The sequence below is a fragment of the Salmo trutta genome, chromosome 15, assembly GCF_901001165.1.
Source record: "Salmo trutta chromosome 15, fSalTru1.1, whole genome shotgun sequence".
Classification (NCBI taxonomy): Eukaryota; Metazoa; Chordata; class Actinopteri; order Salmoniformes; family Salmonidae; genus Salmo; species Salmo trutta.
In genome coordinates this window covers 50066558-50079829 of record NC_042971.1, presented here as the reverse complement: position 1 = coordinate 50079829, position 13272 = coordinate 50066558, and the positions used below count along the sequence as shown (strand labels likewise).

Sequence of the window (13272 nt, the reverse complement as noted above, 5' to 3'; positions counted from 1 at the left end):
AGAGTTCTGTATTACTATCCAAGTGTGTACCCAAACAATTCGAGCTTCTACTTCTAAAAATGCACCTTTCCAGAAACAAGTCTCTCACTGTTGCCGCTTGCTATAGACCTCCCTCTGCCCCCAGCTGTGCCCTCGATACCATATGTGAATTGATTGCCCCCCATCTATCTTCTGAGCTCGTGCTACTAGGTGACCTAAACTGGGACATGCTTAACACCCCGGACATCCTACAATCTAAGCTTGATGCCCTCAATCTTACACAAATTATCAATGAACCTACCAGGTACAACCCCAAATCCGTAAACACGGGCACCCTCATAGATGTCATCCTAACTAACTCGCCCTCCAAATACACCTCTGCTGTTTTCAATCAAGATCTCAGCGATCACTGCCTCATTGCCTGCATCCGTAATGGGTCTGCGACCAAACGACCACCCCTCATCACTGTCAAACGCTCCCTAAAACACTTCTGCGAGCAGGCCTTTCTAATCGACCTGGCCGGGGTATCCTGGAATGACATTGACCTCAGCCCGTCAGTAGATGATGCCTGGCTATTCTTTAAAAGTGCCTTCCTCACCATCTTAAATAAGCATGCCCCACACAAAAAATGTAGAACTAGGAATAGATATAATCCTTGGTTCACTCCAGACCTGTCTGCCCTTGACCAGCACAAAAACATCCTGTGGTGTTCTGCATTAGCATCGAATAGCCCCCGTGATATGCAACTTTTCAGGGAAGTTAGGAACAAATATACACAGGTAGTTAGAAAAGCTAAGGCTAGCTTTTTCAAACAGAAATTTGCATCCTGTAGTACTAACTCAAAAAAGTTCTGGGACACTGAAAAGTCCATGGAGAATAAGAGCACCTCCTCCCACCTGCCCACTGCTCTGAGGCTAGGAAACACTGTTACCACCGATAAATCCATTATAATTGAGAATTTCAATAAGCATTTCTCTACGGCTGGCCATGCTTTCCACCTGGCTACCCCTACCCCGGTCAACTGCCCGGCACCCTCCACAGCAACCCGCCAAAGCCCCCACCATTTCTCCTTCACCCAAATCCCGACAGCTGATGTTCTGAAAGAGCTGCAAAATCTGGACCCATACAAATCAGCCGGGCTAGACAATCTGGACCCTCTCTTTCTAAAATTATTAAACTGTTGCAACCCCTATTACTAGCCTGTTCAACCTCTCTTTCGTATCGTCTGAGATTCCCAAAGATTGGAAGGCTGCCGCGGTCATCCCCCTCTTCAAAGGGGGTGACACTCTGGACCCAAACTGCTACAGACCTATATCTATCCTACCCTGTCTTTCTAAGGTCTTCAAAAGCCAAGTTAACAAACAGATTACCGACCATTTCGAATCCCACCGTACCTTCTCCGCCATGCAATCTGGTTTCAGAGCTGGTCATGGGTGCACCTCAGCCACGCTCAAGGTCCTAAACGACATCATAACCGCCATCGATAAGAGCCGTATTCATCGACCTGGCCAAGGCTTTCGACTCTGTCAATCACCACATTCTTATTGGCAAACTCGACAGCCTTGGTTTCTCAAATGATTGCCTCGCCTGGTTTACCAACTACTTCTCTGATAGAGTTCAGTGTGTCAAACCGGAGGGCCTGTTGTCCGGACCTCTGGCAGTCTCTATGGGTGTGCCACAGGGTTCAATTCTCGGGCCACTCTCTTCACTGTATACATCAATGATGTTGCTCTTGCTGCTGGTGATTCTCTGATCCACCTCTACGCAGACGACACCATTCTGAATACTTCTGGCCCCTCTTTGGACACTGTGTTAACTAACTTCCAGACGAGCTTCAATGCCATACAACTCTCCTTCCGTGGCCTCCAACTGCTCTTAAACGCAAGTAAAACTAAATGCATGCTATTCAATCGATCACTGCCCACACCTGTTCGCCCGTCCAGCATCACTACTCTGGACGGCTCTGACTTAGAATACGTGGACAACTCGTTAATCTAACCACACTGTCCGATTTCAAAAAGGCTTTACAACGAAAGCAAAACATTAGATTATGTCAGCAGAGTACCCAGCCAGAAATAATCAGACACCCATTTTTCAAGCTAGCATATAATGTCACAAAAACCAAAACCACAGCTAAATGCAGCACTAACATTTGATGATCTTCATCAGATGACACTCCTAGGACATTATGTTATACAATACATGCATGTTTTGTTCAATCAAGTTCATATTTATATCAAAAAACTGCTTTTTATATTAGCATGTGACGTTCAGAACTAGCATACCCACCGCAAACTTCCGGTGAATTTACTAAATTACTCACGATAAACGTTCACAAAAAACATAACAATTATTTTAAGAATTATAGATACAGAACTCCTTTATGCAATCGCGGTGTCCGATTTTAAAATAGCTTTTCGGAAAAAGCACATTTTGCAATATTCTGAGTAGATAGCTCACCATCACGAGCATATTCTAGTTTCTGGGCAGTAGTAATAACCAGATTAAATCGGGTACGTTTTTTATCCGGCCGTGCAAATACTGCCCCCTATCCCCAACAGGTTAAATAAAGGTGAATTTGTTTTTATTTTTTAAATAAAAATAAAACTTACTTGCTGCGCTGTTTCGTTGTTCATTTGTTCAGTCGTTTCATTCTCAACCAGGATTTCTATGGAACGCCGATTGGGTCTTTGCAATGGAACCCTGTTTGGGTTTTTGCTATGGAAGGTCATTTGGGTCTTTGCTATGGAACACCGTTTGGGTCTTTGCTATGGAACACCGTTTGGGTCTTTGCTATGGAACACCATTTGGGTCTTTGCGTGTCAAAAAATAAAACAATGACCAGTAGATAACACTATTTCACATGTCAAAAAAGCTTGTTGACCAATCACGACCTGAATATGACTGCACGTCACATAATAATTTAACACGTTCATACATTTTTTACGGAGTTATTACACATTGATTACACTATCACTTGTATTTCATGTCACAACGATTCATCGATACGTATGCTATGACGCTAGTAAAGTTGCCTCGCGCACCTACAGTACTGGTCATAAAAAAGCTAGCTAGCTCATGGATGCAAACAATGTTCTTCCCTAAAAACATAGCAAAACGACAATCTGTTTCAGTAGCTAACTAGTTAGCTAGCTAACTATATCATCATCTAAATTTTATAAGACAGTTTTTATTTGATTAATGGTGGTCGGACCCATCTATGTGAAGCTAGCCACAATAAGGATTATCCACAATAGTGGACTTTGCATTTAGCCTTCAAAATAAAAGTATGGCATAATTCTACTATTTGTATTCATTTGCATCACTATCAATTACATACTTTTATTTGGAAGGCAAACCACAAATTCCACTATTGTGCCAAGTCCAGTCGAGCCTCACTAGCCAGATGAAGCTAGCTGGCTTCTTATAATGTTAGCTTTGGGCAACAGGCTAGCTGGCTAGCTATTTATTTTCATGAACTGAAGTTCAATTTCAATAGGCGAACAGCAAGTGGTAACCTAGCTAATACTTACACACAAGGATTCCTAAAACATTGCCAAGAATAATGAAAATTACTGCAGTTTCCACTGGTCATTGATTTCAGGCTGGTTGTATTGGTGCTAGCTAGGTACCAAGCTAAAGCTAGCTACCCCAGAAGTTGCGGTCGAACAAATGATGCTTTAATACCAACGCGGTATTGTAAACACATCATTCGTGGCTGGTGTTTGCTTGTTTGCAGACTTTTTTGTACAGCTTTGACAGTGCTACTGTATCTTTTTTGACACGCAAAGACCCAAATGGCGTTCCATAGTATGTATGTCTTCAAGCTAATAACAGTGTAACTCCGGTAGGGCAACATCTGAAAAATAGGGCACTTGGTATTGTGTACCGGTGCTCGACCAGTCCGCGAAAGCCAACATCACCCATGACAGAGAACGGTTGATTGTCAAGGGCAATGAATTCCATTATCTTGGCTTTAATGGATTTCGCTTTTTGAGTTGTCTCGCTGAAATGTTCTTACTCTTTCAAATGACTGCTCGACTTGTTGACTGCTCGATCCACACAGCAGACATTGTGGGCTAGGTTATGAATGCTGTGTTGCACGTATAGCGCAAAATTTTATGTGGCGTCATTACGGCATGTACCTAAGTTATATAGGTATGCACATCCGCTTTGACATCGGTTTAGCACATCGGCGTTAAACTAGACATTGGCCAATACAGATGTTGGCATTTTAGTTAATATCGGCCGATTCCGATATGTTCACCGATATATCATGCATCCCTACTAAATTTGCCATAAATTAGCCTGACAGTATTTTTGAAATTGTATTATTGTAATGTATCCGAGCATGTTTTCCACGAACAGCTCTATTATCCCTAGTGAGTCCGGTTACAGTATGGTGTCCAGAGGGACTACTTTATGTGAGAACTGTAAACCTCACTGGACGTGTCTGTCAAAACCCCAACAAGTTATCAATTTAGTCTCTGGGAGACATTTAGGTGACAGATTGTATCACTTTAAATGCTTATCCTCATAGCAAATATCAAAATAAGTTTTGAGTGCAACACATATATACAAATGCATCACAAATCATCATAAGTATTTTGCTAAGAAGCCTGGAGAATTAAAAGAAAATAGACATTAATTAGGGGAATGTAAATGTTCACATCAAATGTTATTCCAAATCTGTCCTAGAGTCCATTTCCTGTCCTCTGAGGCCCCCATGTCTCCAAAAGAAAAAACAAACCCGGCCCGCAAAGTTGTAATTCCTTCAGCTACACTCAACGTATTTGTTTAGTTTTACCCACTTAATAAATTAGGAAGAGGGAGATCAAAAAGGAAATGTCTACATCAGAAGACTTCCACATCCTCTCAAGCAGTAACCTAAAACCAAAAAACTTACCAATGTTGCTAATTACATAATAACAATAACGCATCAAAAGACTGAGTGCCGTCTGTCTAAAAAAACTATAATGCAGAACTTATTTAGGCACAGGTCATGCAAGCACCTGGGTCTGCTAGCTGTACCAAGTACGTAATAAACATAACGTACCACTTACATTACAGTACAGCAGACAACTGGGCCAACATCATAAACACACTGTAAATGATGCTCACTGGGTCACACCAGTTAAGCAGCACAGCTTTCCCTGGATAGCAGAGATTAACCATGAGAAATGCAGATGCAGCATTTCTGGAAACTGCTTCAATTGCACTGTTGTTGTTTTCCACTCAACAAAGATGAGGACATCTTGCAAAGCTCTATCCCGGATGCAATTTCCTGAGGGCAAATGTACATTAAAGCCATAATCTGCAGCCCAATAGATTTTCTTCTGCTCTACATATTGATGAAATCCATAACAGTTGGAGAAGGCAGTGACCTGGGAGAGAGGGATCATGGAGTTTGTGTGGGGGACAAACTCAACATCAAGCAGTCCATGGAAAGTGTGTTCCTTCAACATCAGTATTCCTGTAAATACTGCGAAACAAGGCATATACTTTCTACACAATACTAAAGTATATGGGGTGTTCTGTTCTGGATTGCCATTCCACCCAACTTTTCCAATATGTAGACTTGTTCTCAATCCAATGCTCACGGTTGTGTAACTGAGCCGGCTTCTGGTATTCTCACTATACTGGACCATGCCAATTCTTCAATGATAACTTCTCCACACAATAAGAGCAACATACTGTAAGACATACCTGCTGCTTCTGGTACCCTCACTATACTACAGTAGCATCCAGGTCTGGGGTCTGGTCTGAACGACTTCAACTACGGCCTGCTGGTGAAATCATCAGCCTAGATTTATACTGATACCAGTAAGTGCAGACAGAGAGCAACTGTAAAAGTCACTCTCTCTTTCTCTGCTCTGGACCCCCAAAGACAACCGAAACCCCAGAGCCATGATCTAGTGTATGCCTTATTGTATGTAGACTAGTACGCGTTTCATAATTGAAATGTGAGTAAAGTTTTATACTGGAGCAACAACTTGCTACAGGCAATGCTGTATGTCTCTCAGTCTCAGCAAAGAAAACTGTACAAAACAATGATCAGAGGAACAGCTGATGACCCGAGTTCTGACACCAATTCCAATGTGTCCCTATGGGTATTGTCTGTCTACCACCACAACGATGCATGTTTGTGTAGAAAGTGTGGCAAGTATAGTATCTACAGCCTTACGATAAAGAATAAAATGTTCATTTCAAGCACTTCCTAATACAAAGCATATGCACAATGTCCCCAAACAATGCCTCCGTTCTACTAAATAACAGCTGAAACTGCTTAAGCAGTCTCAAATAGACTTGAGCCGGTTACATGACTGAAACTCTAACCAACATAAGGGACTGGAAACCACAGAGAAATCATGGCTAAACAAAGACCATATGGTAAGTTTCAGACAGACTTCCACTCTCAGATACTACAGCACAACAGTGTTCTTTTTTCATACAAAATGATACATTTTCCCATGTATCACCTCATGGTATTAAACAGCTAAAATGTGTTTGAATGCACACCCACACATTTAGTCAAATTAAGTTTTGAGCCTATTTAGACTAGCAATCGCAGCATATAAACATGTGGAGTATTAAAATCATGCAAACACACTCTACTGTATACAGTATTGCCATGGCATCAACAGCTGCTATATAAACAACTGCTATATATTATAATTTCAACATTTTCTTTTGCCTCAAGTCCCCCAGTTGTTCCCTCTTATCACCACAGAGCTGACTCTGAGCTTGGCTAGATGGCCTTCACTTATTGTGAAGGTGCTGAGTAGGCCAAGGCAGAGTACAGACAAGGGACTGTTGTTGGACGGAGCACTGAGTCAGAGAGAGAGCAGAGAGCCAAACAACACAATGTCACAGACATAACGTGGCATATGTATCTATGTATATGCTATGGGTTGAAGAGTAAGAACAACATCATGTTTTCCCTCATATGTGATCTTGGTGAAGATGTTGGTTTTCTGAACCATTGCAGTTGGTGGAGTGAGGTTCATTGTGCAGGAGTTTCCTTCCATTTACGTCCCAGAGCAGAGGCCTAATTGTCACTTTTGAAGCATATATAAAAAATAGCCAGAGTACTACACTTCCTTTAACAAAAATAGCCTGTTCTATAAATAAACATTTCTGAAAAGGTCCCGTGTGGCTCAGTTGGTAGAGCAAGGTGTTTGCAACGCCAGGGTTGTGGGTTCGATTCCCACGGCGGACCAGTACGGGGGGGGGAAGAAACATTTTTAAATGTATGAAATGTATGCATTCACTACTGTAAGTCGCTCTGGATAAGAGCGTCTGCTAAATGACTAAAATGTAAATGAAAAGACTGAATGCCTGTTCAGAAATTGGGGTTGTGGAAAAAACACCTTTCCCTCACAGACACACATTCATACATGTAACATGGTTATTGTAAGGCATGTGAATATCTTCTTCTTACCCTGAATCTATGCAGTAGGAGGAGCAACTGAGAAAATACCAGCTAAATCAGATGACTGAGGAATGTTATGAGAACAACAAATGAACACAAGGTTGCCAAATCTTTACAGATAGCAGTATGACCTTGTCATTGATCTCATGCCAAGCTTTTCACCTGAACTCTTTCAGTTCACTTGCCATGGATGCAGTAACACAATATGCTCCAAGTTAACGTTAAAGTGAGGCCTTCCTTGACTTCTCTGCTCCCCACTGCTTACACGTCTCTCTTCCTCTGCTCTAGTACCTGTGATAAGTGGCATGTACCGTTACCTCGTTCCTGGTGATAAAGTCACCGACACCAGCCTGAGCCCAGGGAGGCAAGGAACATTTGATTTATTACCACATTTTTTTCATTATTGTGTTCAGAGACATAATTAGTGCCACCCTAAACATCTCCAACATCCACAGAGTCATTCTATACCATGCTTAAGGTCAGAGTCAACTCAACCTACAATTACTGAGTCAAGCCATCTGTTGTTGACCAGAAGTTCCCCTACTGTCTCTCTGCTTCTGTAAACAACAGATAAAGAAATCGCATGGTCCTATTTTTAATAGACTCAATGGCAGTGTTTGGGCTGTCTCTGGGACCCCCCTAAAACAAGCCTCCAGGATCCATCCCCCCACACCCCTCCAGGCAGCCCAGATTAATGCCCTACTACACTGGTTTACTGTCATTGTCCCCCATTAAGAGGCCTTTCAGTGAGATGACAGCGATAAGAGACAGTCTGCTCTGAGATCATTCTAAGCCATTCAGACAGCTGTGTTTGGTGAGTCGAGGATGCATAATCCACCACACACATGAATTAGACACAGTCTGGAGGCTGGAGAGGGTTGGAGGGGGCGGTGTGTTGGGACAAGCCTTACTTAATCCCTCTGAGCAGCCAATACAGGGCAGCTGGGAGCAGTGTAACGTATAAACTGTACTGTAGGAGTATGGTAGTAAGCTAAAGAGTCTGTCTGGGAAGGAGAAGGGTAATGTAAGAACACTCTATGGGACATTTCCACTGAGGATTTACCAAAGTGTTTTTAAGTGGCATTTCTGTTTCCATCTACGTGGACCAGCACCCATGTGTCACTGGCCAAGATGACAACCTGCTCTGACTTGGAGCAAAGGCAAGGCCCTGGGTACTTTTCAGCTGCCATTTACATAACAATGGCTAACTATGAACTTTAACACCTCCTCACAAAGCAACAGTCTTGAATGATGCAGAGGTTGTTGATACTGCTCACCATAAGTCTTTAGGAAACACAATAACACTAGAGCTCAGATTAACATTAAACACTGGCGACCCTGGTGTGGGGGTAAGTCTAGATGGAAAAGCACGATACTCATATTAATTAATGGACGGACCTTGACTACACTCCCAAGATTTATATTTCACTAATATTTCAAATGAGGAATATTGTGAAATGTGTAGGTGTGTGGTGCATGATAACTTAGCCAGACCAGAAGGGAGCTAGCTGCTGTAAATCACAGAGACCTCGGGAATAGGGCTCTACAAGGACTCTAATATCATAGTACTTGAAAAGGCTTGAACTCCTCCCTGTCCCATTGATGCACCCAGCCAGTCTCATTCCTTTTGCTGAACCACTAACAGATTCTATGACTGGTCACCTGCAGTTTGGCCAGGTCTCAAGTTCTCTCCTGATTGGCTCTGTGGTCAAGATGCAGCTGTGGATTTCTGATTGGTGCCTAGGATGGAGCAGACTGGATATAACCTGGTTTCTGGGAATGTGCTTGGCCATTAACCACAGACGGACTTACTGAGACAGAAAAACAGGGCTCTCACTTTTGTTGCTATCGCCAAATAGGCTTAGACTAAAATGCTAACAATGTATTCACAGACACACAAAAAATGCAGGAGCTTTTCTCCTTTAGTATGACCTTGTATAGCTAGGAACTGTAAGACACCTGCTTCTTTTTTTTGTTGTTTTTTCTTTACCAGTGAAACTTCTTTTTAGACATGGCTTGCTTCCTGATATAACAGTTTCCTTCATGCAACATTACATGTGTTTAATACTAAACTGGGAGAGTACATTTACACCACCTGGCCCTGTCAATACATGTCTACAATAAATGATCCAGTTCCAATTTGGGTTTTGAAGGCGCTTGCATTTCATAACAGCCTCAGGTCAATGCAACACTGTCTAACCTGTATGAAACAGTTACAACACATTCTAGCCTAACCAGTAAGATAAAGTTGCAGCAACATAGGCTAACCTGTAACAGACTGGATGTGTCAGGTGAGGACATGCCTTTAGGGGATTACTGTCTGGTCTGTCTCCTATTTCAAAACATAAAAAAGATGCACTTGGGCCGTGAGAAACAGGGGGGCGGGGAGGAGGTGCAGAGGGAAGGGTAGCTGGCACTAGGATGTACTGTATGAACTATAAAGACACAGCTGGAAGCGCTGAGCAAGACTTTTTAATTACTGTAGACACAACTCCACTTAATTCCTGATCATTCTTGATCAAGTATGTTTGTTTATTCCATGTGTAACTCTGTGTTGTTTTGTGTCGCACTGCTTTGCTTTATCTTGGCCAGGTCACAGTTGTAAATGAGAACATGTTCTCAACTAGCCTACCTGGTTAAATAAAGGTGAAATAAATTAAAATATATATTAAATTAAAATTCTCAGCTGAGTTGCTCATTAACTTGAATCCCTATTGCAGGTACATCGTTGTAGATTAAAGGGATCCTGAAAGACATTTAGCATTGATTTGACACTAACATTGTGGTAGTCCTTGGATAAAATAACTATTATATTACAAGGGCTATTTCACAAATGGCTGACTTCATAAAACTATTTATACTGGCATTCCAGATCTCCTTGTTTTGTGAAAAGAATGAATGTCTGGCTCTGGAATGAATTCCACTGCAAGGTCAGGCTGACACATAGCCCTAAAATAGAATCAAGATATTTTCTTTCTATTGCTCTTGATGAGCTCTTTATAAAAAGCACAGTATGTGGTATTGCTAAAAGCAAAATGAACATGGTCTGTGGAGCTAGGTGATCCACAGTAATCCCACTACTACAGTATATGAGGAGGGTTTTCTCAGTCAATAGACATAATGACACATGGGTATGGTATTGACTAAGGCTGTCCATCTATAGGCCACATAGAATATGTATGGGCTAATAGCTCAACTTGAAAACCTCTCATGAGCCACTTCTCAAAACTAGTAAATTCATATGATGGGGTGAATTCTATGCAAAACCAGAATTCAACCAAAACATAATAAATCCGTATTAAAAAGGCAGGTCTTCAACTGGTTCAGATGTTTTTTTTTTCATGAGTGAACACTTTGGAAAATGTGTTTTAATGTATTCAGTCCAAGACTCTTCCACAACCGCCAATGACATGTTTCGCCGGGGAGAATGAGAGTAGACTATCGGATCACATTTTAGGTCATTTTCTATCTACTAACACTAAGGCCACCAGTGGAAACAGTAAACTGTAGCCAATCTTGTGGACAGAATATGTTTTTTTCTTAATAGCAAAGCAAGTGTGAGAAGTGGTTATGTGGGTGTGAACTATCAAAGTAGATGGTTACAGACATACGGACGGACTGTTCCTAAGCAACCTAAATGTGAAAAACACCCATGGGTTGCAACTCCCACTGTTAAAATACATTAGTCAGCCATAAGCAATGGTTATGTTTTACAACAACAGCATCAGATAAAATACCCTGTTATTTGTGGAAATAATATTTGCATATAGTCTCTCACTTGTATAATTTCAAGCTAATAAAGGTTTCTAGGATTATAATCTATGTATGTCTTATCTTCCATATGTCATATGGGCACATTAATAGTACTAAACACAGAGTACTTTTCCTATAGACAATCACACCCCGAAACTGCCTTGGGCCTCTTGAAAACTCTAAGTATTCCAGTGACTCAGAAGGAATCTTCAACTCCAACATATTTCAGTGAAGGTATTCTGCCTCAAAAATCTGTCTGTCAATAACATTGTAACAGTTCTGAAATGTACATTGATTTATGAAATGTAATGTGTTCAAAGAAAACAAACTCTAGTTGCCTGACTTTTGGTTTATCCCCAGATTCCACATTAGGTATGTACTCATCCAAGATGACGGATGTACCCAATTTAAAGTGTTTAAATCGCCCCCTTCATAGCCACACTTCCTCTCTGGCACTGATGCCGTCTGATTATGGTCACTGTTTTAATTTTTTATTTAAACTTTATTTAAGTAGGCAACTATTTAACTGTGACTACTGATGAGTCACACTCAGTGGAAGTTAGTCACTCCCTGTAGGATCTTTAGGAAACACAGCCTGGAAAAGTCACTCCCAAATGATTCAGTCACAACTATGGAGAAACTACCCATGGAGGCTGTTACTGAAATAACTTCATGGCAGAGGGCTGCATTTCTATGACAGTCACAGAGCCATATGGATCGATGAATGAATGAATACATTCTGTCAGGCAAGAACATACCACCACAACCGCAAAACCCCATTGAAAAGTAATGCATGTTCTTACATCGCTCTTCCTAAACTTTGCTTTAAAGCTCTTCATCTTAGGCCTGGTCCATACAGTTTCCCACTTGTCCAGGTGAGCCTCTGAAACAAAAAAAATTAGTTACACATCTTATACTTTTAATAAGTCTAACTGATGAAAATTAAAGTGCAACAGGGAGAGGTAACATGTGCAAATGTAACACTTTTCTCTGATTTCATGGTAACTTATTTGAGAGTTGGCCCTTATTATTATGCATGTGTAACTGTGTAATATTAACCATTTGCAATATAAACGTGTCTTGCACTCATCCGCGCAATAGCCTACCAAGCACTAATGAATAAAAACAAACTATGGGACAGAACTTATAGGCTGATACAAAGTATCCATCGCGAGTCCCATGGCAAGGTTTGAAGTTATTTTGAGGTGGTTACAGTAACGTTAGCCTGTAGCAATAGATTTCTGTATATAATTGCTACAACTAGTGCACAACGTCCAACGGCAACATATTTTATTTTTACTCCGATACATTTGTATCATTCAACCACGCTTGCTCGTTAGCGAAAGATAGGAACAGCTAGCAAGCTAACAATTCAGTCTAGCATCAACTTTGTAAATAATGTATGAACACACTGCACACTTACCCTTTAAAAGTTGGGACTCACAGTAATATTCTGTTCGACAGCCTACAGAGTTGACTAAATTGTCAGTCGGTAGAAATATATTAAAATAGAATCAACAAACAGAAAAGGAATAGCTAGTGTGAACAAATAGCCCGCCTAGATAGGCTATGCTGGCTAGGTTCAGGCTGAATACATTAAAAGTTGGACTATTCAAGTGCCTATCGCTTTGCTCGGAAGCTAGCTCACTCTGAGTGTTACTCGAGTTGAAATGGTGACGTCATTCCTCCCCCGTGACCAAATATTTCTGCATATTCCCAATCATGAATAAACATTTTGTAGGCTAAATGTGCAATTGAATTATAGTCTTGTGTTTATTGTAATATTTGACAACAATTACAACAGGTAAACACTGTTTACAACACCAACGTGACTGATCACACTTCTCTAATAGGTAGACAGCAATAGCATATACGCAAAAGCACACTACACTTCTGCGAATTCAATTTCTCCTAAAGGCTGCACCCCATAGGTATGCGCAAAAATAGCAACACTACTGCATAAGCTACAAATAGACCGTGTTCTGCCCTTCTGTCTATTTTTCATATTTTCTTCAATGCAAATCTATTCTATCGCTGTTAACATTAATTGTTTTACTTCTGAGATGGTTTCTGTCTGCTTTAATGCTCTGTCTATCCCACGTGAACAT

General features: G+C 41.1%; 1 protein-coding gene across 1 annotated transcript in view; it reads right to left on the bottom strand.

The window, feature by feature from the left end:
* The window catches only part of LOC115149254 (ankycorbin), a 67051-nt gene extending 54219 nt beyond the window's left edge, over positions 1–12832 (bottom strand). Inside the window, exons 1-2 of the mRNA XM_029691933.1 lie at positions 12588–12832; positions 11968–12047 (exon numbers count right to left, since the gene is read on the bottom strand). Coding sequence (XP_029547793.1) covers positions 11968–12003 — 36 coding nt within the window. The 5' untranslated portion in view covers positions 12004–12047; positions 12588–12832. The remainder of the gene's footprint in view (positions 1–11967; positions 12048–12587) is intronic.
* Between the last annotated feature and the right edge of the window lie 440 nt (positions 12833–13272).